The 13,654-nt window shown below is 52.8% G+C and overlaps 1 protein-coding gene across 1 annotated transcript; it reads right to left on the reverse strand.

Annotated features, from left to right (window-relative positions):
• Positions 1–962: 962 nt before the first annotated feature.
• Positions 963–5,934, reverse strand: Faap20 (FA core complex associated protein 20). Its single transcript, XM_038333394.1, has 4 exons — positions 5,852–5,934; positions 5,223–5,367; positions 4,840–5,120; positions 963–1,513 (listed from the first exon to the last, which is right to left on the reverse strand). Exons 1-4 carry the CDS (start codon positions 5,911–5,913, stop codon positions 1,441–1,443), a joined length of 561 nt encoding a protein of 186 aa, XP_038189322.1. The 5' UTR covers positions 5,914–5,934; the 3' UTR covers positions 963–1,440.
• Between the last annotated feature and the right edge of the window lie 7,720 nt (positions 5,935–13,654).

Here is a 13,654-nt window from a genome sequence, read left to right on the forward strand (position 1 = left end):
CGTTCCTTGCCGCCCAGTGTCTGACTAGAACCAGGGGTTGGTTCAGGCTGAGCAAATGCCATAGGTAGACACCATGCTTCCACCGTGGTCCTGGAAACCAAGGAGCCAACCGAGTTCTGGTGGTGATCCATGAGGACACTGGGATTCCTGTCTCCTAGGGACCCGTCACCTCCCTAGGGCTCCATCTCCACACCACTGTCCCTAGGGGTGAGGACCTCAGCACAGTCAGTGAGAGAGAAGCTTTCAGCCTGCAGCATTGTGTTTCTGAGTGGAGAACTGAGTGTATTTGGGGATGAGGACGTAAAAACGTGACCGGGACTACTGACCGGCTTCAGTGGTTAGGACACACTACTCTCGCAAAGGACCCAAGTTTGGTTCCCAGCAGTTCAAAGCTGCCTATAACTACGGCTCCGGGGGGGGATCCAACACCCTCCTCTGGCCTCTGTGGGCAACCATATTCACATTCACACAGACACGAATACACATCATTAGCTTTGTTTGTTTGGTTTTTTTTTTTTTTTTTTGGTTTTTCGAGACAGGGTTTCCCTGTAGTTTCTAGAGCCTGTCCTGGAACTAGCTCTTGTAGACCAGGCTGGTCTCGAACTCACAGAGATCCGCCTGCCTCTGCCTCCCGAGTGCTGGGATTAAAGGCCTGCGCCACCGCCGCCCGGCCAGTCTATCACTCTTAGTCAGGAGAAGGGTACTGTGTATAAATGCTGACTTGGGTAGAGATACCCAATTCTGTCTTGTGACAGAGCCTGGCTCTTGATCAAAGCAACTTAAGATTTATTTGGGGGGCTGGAGAGATGGCTCAGTGGTTAAGAGCACTGGCTGTTCTTCCAGAGGTCCTAAGTTCAATTCCCAGCAACCACATGGTGGCTCACAGCCATCTATAGTGGGACCTGATGCCCTCTTCTGGCCTGCAGGCATAGATGGAGGCAGAATGTAGTATACATAATATATATATTTTTTAAAAAAAGATTTATTCTGGCTCACGGTTGAAGTACAGTCCATCGCGGCAGGGAAGGCACAGCAGCAAATGCTACTGTAGCTCAGGTAGCCAGGTGAGAAGAGCATCCATCCCCAGTCAGGAAGCAGCTCAATTTCTCCTTTTTCCTTTTTCATTCAGTGAGACCCCAGGCCACAGGACACCCACATCCAAGGTGGGTCTTCCATTCTCAGTTAATCCCTGGAAACAGCTCCACAGACACAGCCTGAGGTCTGTCTGATAGGTGATTCCAAACCCAGTTAAGTCGGCAATGAGAGGAACCATGGTAGGGACCTGCTGCTGCCGTCTGCACCACAGCGTTCAGCATTACGCTCGGTGCCTGTGAGTGAAAAAACACCCGTGCTCAGATGTCCACATGAGCACGTCCCAGCCGTCACATCCCTGTGTCAGCATGTACGCTGGGAGAAGGAGACAGGAGACCACGCTGCCGCTCACCACATCACGTCTTCTGTGCTTTCAGCCAGGCACTGAGCAAGGTGGCTATCCACATCCAGCTGGGTGAGCCTGTAAGAGGGATAAAACAGTCACAAGGCCTCCCAGAACTCGCTCTGTAGACCAGGCTGGCCTCAGACTCACAGAGATCCATCTGCCTCTGCCTCCCGAGTGCTGGGATTAAAGGCGTGCGCCACCACCACCTGGCAACTCCACCTATTTCTGAACCACTGAGGAGAGTCCTGGACTCTTCCATGGCTAGTCAGTTGGAGAAAACGGTCAGTAGGGTTCACCAGGACCTTAGTGGGTTGTGTTAGGCCTTCCTTGTTACCTGAGAACCCTTTACACCAGAGATTCTTGGTCCTACAGACTCCTACCCTAACCAATGTCTGAGAAGCTCCCACCTCATCTGTTGGATCATTCATTCTGGCCCATGCCAAAAGCTAGACCCAAAGACTCTCTGGAGCTAGCAAGATGGCTCAGCAACTTAAGCACTTGCTGCCAAATCTGATGACCTGAGTTCAATCCCAGAACCCACACAATAAAAGAAAAGAACACTCCCAGCAGCCAGCTCAGCTTGTATGTTCTGAGGCTGGTGAACTTACCCACAGAAGTCCTGAAGAGAAACCCCACAAGTCCTGAGTATCCTCTGGACATCTTGCTGGCCAACCTGATGCCCGTTACCTGCCGTCACGGCATCCCAGGCCTTGGCCTGACCATCTCATCCTAGTTCACCTGGATCCATGGCCAGAATGGAAACAGACCTCCCCTAAGATGCACAACAGAGAATGGACGGACGCCTGATTCCCAGCTCCCATGACGTCCAGGGGCCTCCTAACTTGGCAGTCCCCAACAAATGGTCTCTGAAGTCCCTGAGAGCCCCTCAGCCAATCCAACCAAGGTATTAGCACTTCCTCCCTCTGGCTTTCTCCAAGGCACATCAAGGTTCCGTGTGCATCTCAGCCATCTGTCAGGAGTTTCCAGGCAGCAGCCCTCAAGTGGGTTCTCAGGGATTCCTCTAGATACCACCCCACAACAGAAGAGCTGTTTTCACAGTGGGGCTTCTGCTGACTCCCAGCCACAGCTGAGTCCTGGCTATGGCTAACCAGCATGGACTCAGGGACATCAGGCCCAGAATCAGAATATGAACAAACTATAGAGTCACAGCTGTGAGCCAGGTGTGGTACACACCTGTCTTCCCAGCTACTCTGAAGGCTGAGCAAGAAGACTGCTTGGCCTCCCTGAAGGGCATCCCCAGGCTCATTTGAGGGTGGGCAGCAGTGTCTGCACAGACTGCCCTCAGGGGACAACAGGACAGCTCAGTCTGGGTCCAGCTGCTACACTGACCAGCGCAAGGCCGGTCTGCCTCCTGGCCTGGGTCTTGCCCACTGTGACAACATCCTGCACTGGGGCAGGAATGAAAGGGGGCTCCTTCAAGGAACATGAGTTTTCCCCCAGGCAGCCCGATGATGTGGCTGGCTGCCACCTCTAGGGGTGAGGCTGGCCCAATACATCCTAGCTGCCTTACAGTTTGATGTTATAGTCACTGCAGACTTGAGTCTGCCTTGTTGATACCCACTTTGGACAGCCACTTGAGAGGCGCCTAGTGGGCAGAGCTTCCCCCTTCAATGGCCCCGTCTTCAGGAGCCTTAGCCTAGAAATGCAAAGACAACATAAGCAAAAAGCCCTCCTGGAACAAGAGGCGGTGGGAACCCTCGCAAGATCACACGGGTTCTGCGAGAATGGATTTCCCAAACGAGTTCCCAACCCCAGCTTCTGCCCCTGGGTCCCATGATGGGTAAGAAGCATGGAGATGCCAACTTTGCAAACCATTTTCTGTCACATAAGCAGGTCCCCACTCAGGGATAACCACAACCTGACTCGAGCCAGCCCACACCCAACATCCCTTTGTCTGAGCTATGCAGTTATGGGTAGAGATACTTGTTGCTGAGGGTTGGGATTGGGGCCCCTCCCGAATTCATAAAGGCTTGATTCTGATAAAAAGCCACAGTTTGGAGGCAGGGGAAATGGCTCCATTGATAAAGTACCCACTGCACAAACATCATCCACATAAGAGGGCAAACACTGGCAGTGTGCCACACAGCCCAAGTACTGGGGGTGGATCCCTGGAACCCATCCGGCCAGCCTAGCCAAACCAATGAGTCTAGGCTCAGTGAAACACTGCCTCAAAGAATAAGGTGGGGCTGGCCAGCGGTAGCGCACACCTCTAATCCCAGCACTTGTGAAGCAGAGGCAGGTGAATCTCTCTTTGTGAGTTCGAGGCTAGTTCCAGGACAACTAGGGCTGTTACACAGAAAAACCCTGTCTCAAGAAATGAGAGAGAGAGAGAGAGAGAGAGAGAGAGAGAGAGAGAGAGAGAGAGAGAGAGAGAGAGAGAGAGAGAGAGAGAGAGAGAGAGAGAATTCCAAAGGGAGAATTCCAAAGGGGGCTGGAGAGATGGCTCAGAGATGGCTCAGAGAGCACTGGCTGTTCTTCCAGAAGTTCTGAGTTCAATTTCCATCAACCACACAGTGGCTCGCCAACTATCCAAATCTGGTGCCCTCTTCTGGTCTGTAGGCATACCTGAAGGCAGAGCGCTATACATAATAATTTTTTTAAAAAAAATTAAAAAAAAAAAATAAGGTGAAAAGTGATCAAGAAAAACACTTAACCTGGCCTTCATATACATGGGCACGTCTGCACACAAACCTACATGAACACATACATACACCACACAAACAATAATAAGCACATTTTGGTTTGCTTTGTTTTTTGTTTTGTTTTGTTTTGTTTTTGAGAGAGGGCCTTTCTACATACAACTGGCTGTTCTGGAACTCACTGTGTAGACCAGGCTGGCCTTGAACTCACAGACGTCTGCCTCCTGAGTGCTGGGATTAAAGACATGGGCAATACTCATGGCTCAGGACAAATCGTTTTAAAGAATATTGGGAGGAGCCGGGTGGTGGTGGCACAAGCCTTTAATAACAGCACTCGGGAGGCAGAGGCAGGCGGATCTCAGTGAATTTGAGGCCAGCCTTGTCTACAGCATGAGCTCCAGGACAGCTGGGGCTACACAGAGAAATTCTATCTCAAAAAAACAAAGAACAAGCCAGGCAGTGGTGGCGCACGCCTTTAATCCCAGCACTCTCTCACAGGCGGATCTCTGTGAGTTCGAGGCCAGCCTGGTCTACAAGAGCTAGTTCCAGGACAGGCTCTAAAAAAGCTGCAGAGAAACCCTGTCTCGAAAAACCAAAAAAAAAAAAAAAAAAAAAAAAGAACAACAAAAAATTAATTAAATGAATAAAAAGAGCCACATTTAGGCGCTCTCTCAGCTTCCCAAGCAGGAGGTTTTACCTCCGTCTAAATCTCAAGCCTAAGGTCTGGGGTGGAACACTCACTTCGGGTCAAATGCTTTCTGGCACAATGGGCAGTTCAGCAACACGGGTGGACTCTGCACGGACACACACTCTTCTGTGCTGGGAGTCTGCCGGGAATCTGGTGCAGGATATCCTTTCAAGGATGGAGTGAGTGACCCCAGGGAGCCTCCAGCCCCGTGGAACAACTCGTAGGAGTTTCCAGAATCACCAAAGGCAGGTGGAAAGGGCGTCCAGGAAAAAGTCTTGGATCCCACAGTGAAGACCTCGGGAGGCACAGTGGGCTCTGGGTCAGGCAGAGACTCCTGAAAAACAGAAGCCCATGAGGTCATAGCCGCCACCACCATGACCTCCCCCAGGGCCCGGGAACCCTCTCCTATGACATCCCTCAGTGCTTCTGGACACACCTGGCCGGGCAAAGCTGGCAGTGGTGGCAATGGCTCAACTTTCCGGGTCAAATCCACGTTCCCGCTCACAGTGCTACGCAGCAGGGCAGCCCACGGCTCTCTCTTACGGTCCTCCAAGAGAAACCAGGGCGGGCAGTTGGGGGCCCTGGGAAGCACAAGGAGTGTCAGCCAGGGAATCCCGCGAAAAGGGTTCCACAAGGGAGGTCACAAGGGGCTCTACAGGGAGGGGTAGCAAGACTGGGGGAGGGGGGCGGAGGAATCGACGGTGGAGAAACGGAAGGGGGAGTCCGAAGTGAGGGATCAGGAGTGCGGTTCACGTAGGAGGCTAAGTGGGCTCTAGGGGCAATGGAGCCTGGGGCTGGATGCGCAGGGAGAGTCTCGACAGGCGACGGAAAGAGGGGCGGAGGGGGTAGGGGTTGGGGAAAACTGCAGGGTTGGGCGGAAGAAGCGACCGCGCCCGGAGAAAGGCGGAGCGTTGCTGGGGGCAGGCCTCACAGTGGCGGGGTGCAAGTGTGCAAGGAACCCCACACCTAGACGGGAAAGTCGCGGTACCCCCCATTGTCTCCCCGCGGCTCCACCGCCTACCCGAACCCCCAGTGCTCCACCCTCTCCCTTCCATCCCGCCTCACCCGCCCCCTGCAGGCGGCCTGCGGCGGCTCAGCCTCCCCCGGAGCCTCTGCTCCTCCTCCATCCTTCTCCCAAGAGCGTCCGGCGGAAGTGAGACGTACAACCCGACCCGCCCTCCGACCCGGACCAGCTCCGGTGGCCTCCAGACCGCCCCCACTACCCACTCTGCCGAGTGCCATCTCCCCTTGGTGACACTTGAGAATTAAGACGCCGGAATCCTAACCTTTTGGGGGGCGCTACGCTGCCGCCTTGAGGGAGGGGCGGGACGGTAGAGCTGCCCCCCCAGCTTGCAGGCGTGCGAGGCTGGCCCCACCCGACCCTGTGCAGGCTACTATGGAGCCTGGTGTGCCCTTCTGTTAACAACACGTGCATGCAGATAGCTGTCAGGCTTGTCCTCCCCATGCCACCTCCCGGCGGTACTAGACAATGCTCTGCCTCAGTTTCCAATTTTGCAGCCTTTCCCAGGATGATCCCAAGGACAGGACTTCCAGATCCGACTTTACCATCATTTTTTTTCTTCTTGTGGAAGGACCTGGATTTCTCCATCAAAGAGGCAACAGAGCCGCAAAGCTCAGGGGGACCAAGCACAGAAACCCGGGCTTCCTATCCAGCCAAAAAACCCGCCCTGCAATTCTGCAGTCCGTCACTTGGTGGCAGCAGACGCCCAGGCACTTTAGTGTATATATTGGCGTACACTAATGGCTTTCTATTTCTCCACAGCCCCCAGGGGTCAGGGCTGTTCCAAAAGCCCCGTCCTGCAACCATCTGACTCCCAGACCGCTCCGCCTTCCTAGGTCCTCTTCCCTCCCCCCTGTTCTCCCCTCATCAGAACCTTGCCTCCCATCCCTAGGCGAGGTCACCCCCACCGTGTGTGGTCCAGCCTGGAAGCTGGGGTTGGATTCTGGACTGAGGTTGCCTTTTATCTCTGCAGATTTGAAGAGGATGAGAAGTTTAATCTCCAAAGGATCCCAGATCACACACCAGGTTCTGTTCTGAGGTCTTTTTAGAGTGGCCATCTTGGGAACCTGCCTCTACTAGGCTGAAGAACCCAGAGTGATGGCCGAAGGTGCAGCCAATGGCTGCCCATGCAGGAAGGGCCAGGGTGGGGTGGGATGACCCAGGTGAGAAGGCGGTTGTGAGGAGTCCCAGGTCTAAGAAGCGCGTGCTGATGGAACATTTCCAGTCGGCCTGGCCCTGGCTCCCACTGACCTGGCTCCTGGGCTTTTGATGAAAGTATCACTGTACTTTTGCAGGGAGCCCTGAGGACTCTACGAGGTCTGGCACCAACCTCCAAGCAGGAGGAAGGCCTGAGGAGGGTGCCCAGCCAAGTGCTGAAAGGGCCCTGTGTGGGCAAGAAGGCCCAGCTCCGGCACACCCTAAACCAGAGCGCAGGGACCTCCCTGAGATTTTCAGCATTCCAGCCTCTTCCGTACCCCTCCTCTACAGAGCCCAGGTGTCCTGACTGCCTGCACAGGTGCAACCACCAGCTGGCCCAGAGGGTCAGCGTGAAGCAGGGCCGGAGCCTGTGTGGCTACCCAGGCAGACTTACCCCAAAACTGCGAATGCCTGAAGGAGTTCTCTCTGCAAGCACCCTGAGGCTAAGGGCACAAAGAGTGAGGGTGTACCCCATTATCTTTCGGCCTTGGTTGCTCCGATAGATAGATGTTTGGCTCTCAGAAGAAAGGGGCGCTGATCCCAGGATAGCCTGCCCCAGCTGCAGAACACGGGTCCTCCAGGTCTGGCACTCAGGCAGGTGTGAAACGCTGTTCTTCTGGGACTTGCTACATCGTCCACATTGTCCGTCGTCCTTCACTGCCACCAGGGCAGGGGCCAGCAGAGGCCTTGTGGCCGGGAACCTGGAACTCCTCCGCAGAGAACGAATAAAGGGAGATCTGCTGCTCTGTGCCAAGCAAGTGAAGCTCTGCCGACCTCTGACATCCCTCTTGTTGACCACTGTCCCTGAGGCTTGAGTTCACCCGGGAATTATAGGACCCAGCCGTTTCTTTTTCTTTTTTTTAATATTTATTTATTTATTATGTATACAATATTCTGTCTGTGTGTTTGCCTGAAGGCCAGAAGAGGGCATCGGATGGTTGTGAGCCACCATGTGGTTGCTGGGAATTGAACTCAGGACCTTGGGAAGAGCAGACAATGTCTTAACCACTGAGCCACCTCTCCAGTCCCCCCAGCCATTTCTTTAAAAAAAAAAAATAAGACTTTTTTATGTGTATCATTGTTTTGCCTTCATACATGTATTTATGCCAAGTGTGTCTGGTGCCCACAGAGGTCGGAAGAAGGTCTTGGTTCCCCTAGAAGTAGGGTGAGTTGTGAGCTACCATGTGGGTGCTGGAAAATGAACCCAGGTTCTTTGCAAGAGCGGCAAGTGCTCTTAACCACTGTGCAGTCTCTCTAGGCCAAATCCAACCATTTTTAGAACCTGAGGAGGCAGAAATAGGGGTGATGGGCAACCCCAACAAACCTACTTTGTCCCAGCTGTCTGCAAAGTATTATCACAACGGGCTTTAAAAGTCAAATTCAGGCGGTGGTGGTTCACATCTTTAGTTCCAGCACTTGGGAGGCAGAGGCAGGTGGAACTCTGTGAGTTTGAGGACAGCCTGGTCTTAGAGAGTGAGTTGCAGGACAGCCAGGGCTCTCTAGAAAGACCCTGTCTCAAAAAATTAAACCAAAGAGTTGACTTGGGTCTGGAGAGATGGAGTGGTGTGGTAAATCCTTTCTGGCTGTGCAAAGATAAGGAGCTGAGTTCAGTTCTCAGAGTCCACGTGAAGCCAGGCATGACAGCATGGGTGTGTGTATGCATGTATGTAATGTATGTGTGTGATGTATGTATGTACCATGTGTGTAACATGTATGTAATGCATGTATGATGTATGTATATGTAATGAATGTATGTGTGTAATGTATCTATGTAATATGTGTGTATTATGTAATGTGTGTATGATGTGTGTATGTGTAATGTATGTGTGTAATGTATCTATGTAATATGTATGTGTGTATGTAATGCACGTATTATGTATGTATGTGTAATGTATGTGTGTGTGTGTGTGTGTGTGTGTGTGTGTGCGTGTGTATGTATGTAATCCCAGTGCTGCTGTGAGACAAGAGACGGGGCAGAAGAATCCATGCCCCCTCCCTGAAGCTTCTGAACCAGCTAGCCTTGGGTACACAGTACCAAACTAGAGACTGTCTCAAACAAGGTGGAAGGCGAGGACCAACAGTGGAGGTCGTCTGACCTCCACGCCTGCACTGTGGTGTGCGTGTCCATCCTCACACCGTCACAGAGGGGAGCAATTAAAGAGTAAACATTGACCTTGATGAGAAGACCCATCTCCTGGGCCATGTGCTGTGGTGAAAAGGGATTAACTTTATTGGAAAACAATTTTTCTGGTTGGGAATGACCCTTGCACTGCAGAAACAACTTTATTTTGAGACAAAAATTCACATTTACAAAAGAAAGTGCTCTCCAGTGTGGGAAGCAATGAAGCCTCCTGCATCCAAAAAGTGCTCCACACTGAGGACCTCCTTCTCTTGGGCTTTATCCACCATTAGACATTTTGTTTGTTTGGTTTTGGGTTTTGGTTTTTTGTTTGTTTGTTTGTTTTTCAAGACAGGATTTCTCTGTAGCTTTGAAGCCTGTCCTGGAACTCACTCTGTAGATTAGGTAGCCTCGAACTCACAGAGATTCACCTGTCTCAACCTCCCAAGTGCTGGGATTAAAGGCGTGTGCCACCACTGCCCCGGCAGACCATATTTTTTTGGAGGAAGAGCACAAACTCCACCCTCCAAGTTAGTCTTAGAAATGAGGAGGTTCTGAGGTTGTGTCTCCACAAGCCGTTTTCTCAGGGTGGTGCTAACAGGGTTCTAACTCCTCACTATGCTCAGCTGGTCCCAGGATTGGTCTCTGCCACTAACAGGGGCTTATCAGCTGCTGGACTAGGTGAAGCTGTCCATCAGGCCCCAGTCTTGGGTAGTGCGAGTCCTACTTGGCTCTCTATACTCTCCTTGCCTTCTTGGAGTTTACCATTAATTTACCTTACATGTGGGTCATGACAGCATCTGTCTATGACCGAGCCCGGAAAGAAACACAGGCTCTAGCTTTCAAGTGGGACCCGTGGTAAGTGGGCACGCTTGGGTACAAGCTGGTGGCACTCAGCTATCCTCATTCTTCTGTATGGCAGAACGGCAGGACAGTCGCTGTATGGAGTACCCCAGCCATTCTCACCGACTGTGTGAGGATGTCCAAGAGGCCTGGGCGACACAGTCAGGCAGTGGGCTGCTTTTGGTCTGTGTATGCCAAGCAGGCAAAGCTGCCTGGAGCCAGGCACGGCGGCATTTATGGGGTGTGGGAGTGCCAGGCAGACAGGCTGTATGAGACAGTTGCCTGGGAAACATCGCAGGATCCGTCAGGCAGCAGAGTGGTTGTTCAGGCCCGCACATGGGGTGTGGGGGCAAGGGTGTGCGGGGGAAGGGGGAGGCTCAGACATTACCGTTCCCTTATGGTACCTCCTCTATGCCTCCAGCTGGGGATCATGGCTAGAAACCTGCACATGGTCAGCGGGTCAAAGCCAAGGGTGGGGCAACCTTACCCAAAACGCCAAGGGACACTAGGAGAGAGTGCACTGGGGGACTAGACCTTGCCTGTTTCAGCTCTCACTCTTCTCCCTCTTCTGGCCAACGCCTCCACCTGGCCACTCCTGTCTGTTCACAGTGGTCCTTCTGACGTACTTTAACAAACCCTCTTATGGCCCAGCTCACGCTCAGTCCAGGGCCTGTGCCTTTGTTGGCCCTTCCGCAGGTAGCTACCTCCTGCAGCCCTAAGGCCCAGCCTTAACAAGAAGCCTCTCAGCCCTGCACCCCCCCCCCCAATGCCCTTCTAGGTTTTCCTGAATTACTGCAGGGTAATTTCCAGAGGGCAGTCCTGTATGCTGTGCCCCAGCTGTGTCCGGAGCTTCAGAGGAACTGCAGGCACCACAGGTACAGCAGAGACAGGGACCAAGCCCTACGGAGCAGGGGCAGCAGAAGGGGAAAACTGGGGGCCCCTCCTATGGAGACAACAAGTCAAGCAGAAACCAAGCTTTCCTGGTGTAACGGGTGAGTGGGAACCCCAGGGGACTCCCCAGGGAGGCTGTGGTTTCTCAGCTCCCACAGAGTCAGCCTTGACCCGGATCCAAGAGCATTTACAGGAAACCTGCTCATGGGAAGGCCCTTGACCCAGATGCTGGAGGTCCCTCGAGCTTCTGGGCCCCTCAGCCAGGTGGGGTTCATGTTTCCAGCAGCATCTAAAGCACACAGATCATGGGTGGTGTTTATCTCCGCCATCAGTTTCGGGCTGTGGCTGCTACACTTTAACTTTCTGGTTTGGGGTTTTTTTGTGATTTCTTTTTTTCTCCCCTTGCTTCTGGGGATAGAACCCAAGGCATGCTAATTGAGTGCTGTGTTGCTGAGCTGCACCCCTGCATGTAGTCTGACTTGGAATGACATCGCATGGACACCCTGGATACTCCTTGCGCTAGAACATCAAGCGGGTGGGCCATCCAAGGCTCGGCACAAAGCTCAGGCTCCTGAGATCCAGAAAAAGGATAAGAGCATCTTCTTTGGGCTTCACAGCACTTTCTAGAAGAAACCCGAACCCAGTGAGTAGGGAATTGAAAAGACACTGCCTAGGAGTCTGTCTTGTTTGCGCACCTGGAAGAATTATATGTTATAGGGAAAAAAATGATCTGAAATGCATTCAGCTCAACTAATGTGTGTGCAAGTGTGCATTCATAATTGTGTGGATGGGTTCTATATGTGTATGTGCTTGTCAAGGTCAGGGGTCAATTACAGGAGCTCACAACTGTCCACTTTGTTTTCTGAGACGATGGGACTAAGTTTGCCGGTCAGGCTAGGCTGACTGGCCAGTGAACCCCAAGAATACAGCGGTCTCTACCTCCCCTGTGCTGGAATTGCAAATGCGCCCATCTTCTTAGATGGGTTTTGGAGATCAAACTCGGGTCCTTTTATGCTTGTACAGCAAGTACTTTCTGATTGCACAATCTCCCCAGCCCCTTGGCCCAAAATTTTTGTATTTCCCCACCTTGTGCTCCTTGTAGACTGGAGAAGCAGGCTTAGTAGGGCTGTCCCAGTAAACCTGAGCACTGTGTGATTCCCAGGCCTTGATCCCAGATGCTACCCTGCACACCCTCAGCCACATCTTCTCCCTGGTGCCCAAGGAGGTGCCTTCTCCCAGCTTACTCACCATGTGCCACCCTGAAACCCAGCACCAAGAGTATCAGGTCTATGTTACCCCACTTCTGCGTAAGGTAGTTATGGGATAGATAGCTTTTGTCTTCCTCGCTAGGGGCCTCCTGTGCCGAGCTGGTTAGGGTCTGTGGGGTGCCCTCAGTGGGGTTCTACCGGTGCCCTCTCTCTTCTTACAAGGCTTGGGCAGCTTCCCCCCAGGGGTCAGCCCAAGATCATAAGGACATCGGGGGCTTTCTGTCCACAGAGAGTGTCGGTCTGATACCTGCTCTGCCTCACAACTACCACCAACATACAGCAGGGTGGAGTCGAGATGCACCCCAGAGGACAGCAAGCAGCCACCTCGTGTCCCTAAAGGACACAGGGCAGTCTACCTTCCATTCTGTTGCCTCTTTTCCATGGGCTGTTCTGTGGCAAGGTCAGCTCTCCTTACAGATCTCTGCACTTAAGGCTAATCTGCCTGACTGAGACATGGCTGAGTCAGGTGTTCCTGGCAGCCATGGCCTGTGGAGATAACCCTCTCTTTGTAGTCAGCTCCATTCAGCATGGCTGTTCTCTCTCAGTCAACCTGATGCTGGCCTGCTTACCCCTTCAGCCAGGATGGGCTGCTTGGGTATGAGCAGTGCCTCACCTTCCAGATTTGGAGCCGGCCTGTGCCCCAAGACTTTGTCTGGGATGGAGGTAGGGGCAGTACCCTGGTTCCTCAAAATGGCAACAGGTCAGAGTCTATACCTGGGGCCTGAGCAGAGGGGACATGTCAAGCTGAGGGTGACTGCTGGGCCTGTCCTCTTTAAGCCACATCCCATACACCCTGCCCCCTGGGATCTCAACCCTCACCACAGCCGTGTGACCCTCTTCCTAAGAACTGCTGTTCCCCGCCACATCCAACCTTGTGATTTAGCATGACCTACGCATGCTTTCCATGACCTGTGTGTGGTAGAGGTACTGTGGACTGGTGCATGTACAGATGCATCCAACTGAGGCCCAAGGCATGCACCAAAGTCACAGGACACACAACAGTGACTGACCAAGCTGGCGATGAAGCCAAGTCTTCCCAGCTTGTTAGCAACGAGTGAGGTCCACTGGATATCAGCGGTCAGGGGATGAAGTAGCCCTCTCTAGCCCTTGAGGCTGGAGTCCCCATCCTGGAAGACCCAACCAAGCTGTTCTGGGTAGTTTTCGGTCAACTTGACACAGGCTAGAGTTATTTGAGAAGAGGGAAAATGCCCCCACCAGACAGGCAACCTATGAGACTTTTTTTTTTCTTTTTTGAGACAGGGTTTCTCTGTAGCTTTGGAGCCTGTCCTGGAACTTGTTCTGTAGCCCAGGCTGGCCTCGAACTCATAGAGATCTGTGAGAAACTTGTCTCTGCCTCCGAGTGCTGGGATTAAAGGTGTGCACGACCACTTCCCGGCCCAGCACATTTTTTTTTATTATTGATTGATGTGGGAGGGTCCAGCTCACTGTGGGCTGGTTCACCACCCCTAGGCTGGTGGTCTTGGATGCTGTAAGAAAGCAGGCTGAGCAAGTCAGTAAGCAGGGTTCCT

This window comes from Arvicola amphibius, chromosome 6 (genome assembly GCF_903992535.2).
Source record: "Arvicola amphibius chromosome 6, mArvAmp1.2, whole genome shotgun sequence".
Lineage (NCBI taxonomy): Eukaryota > Metazoa > Chordata > Mammalia > Rodentia > Cricetidae > Arvicola > Arvicola amphibius.

Bases quoted from the DNA above. Each gene is read 5' to 3' on its own strand.
- Faap20 (XM_038333394.1), bottom strand. From the start codon at position 5,913: ATGGAGGAGGAGCAGAGGCTCCGGGGGAGGCTGAGCCGCCGCAGGCCG. The intron at 5,121-5,222 runs GTGTGTCCAGAA...TCTGTTTTTCAG, and splicing joins TGCCAGCTTTGCCCGGCCAG to GAGTCTCTGCCTGACCCAGA. The intron at 1,514-4,839 runs GTGAGTGTTCCA...TCCCTCTTACAG, and splicing joins CAGAAAGCATTTGACCCGAA to GCTCACCCAGCTGGATGTGG.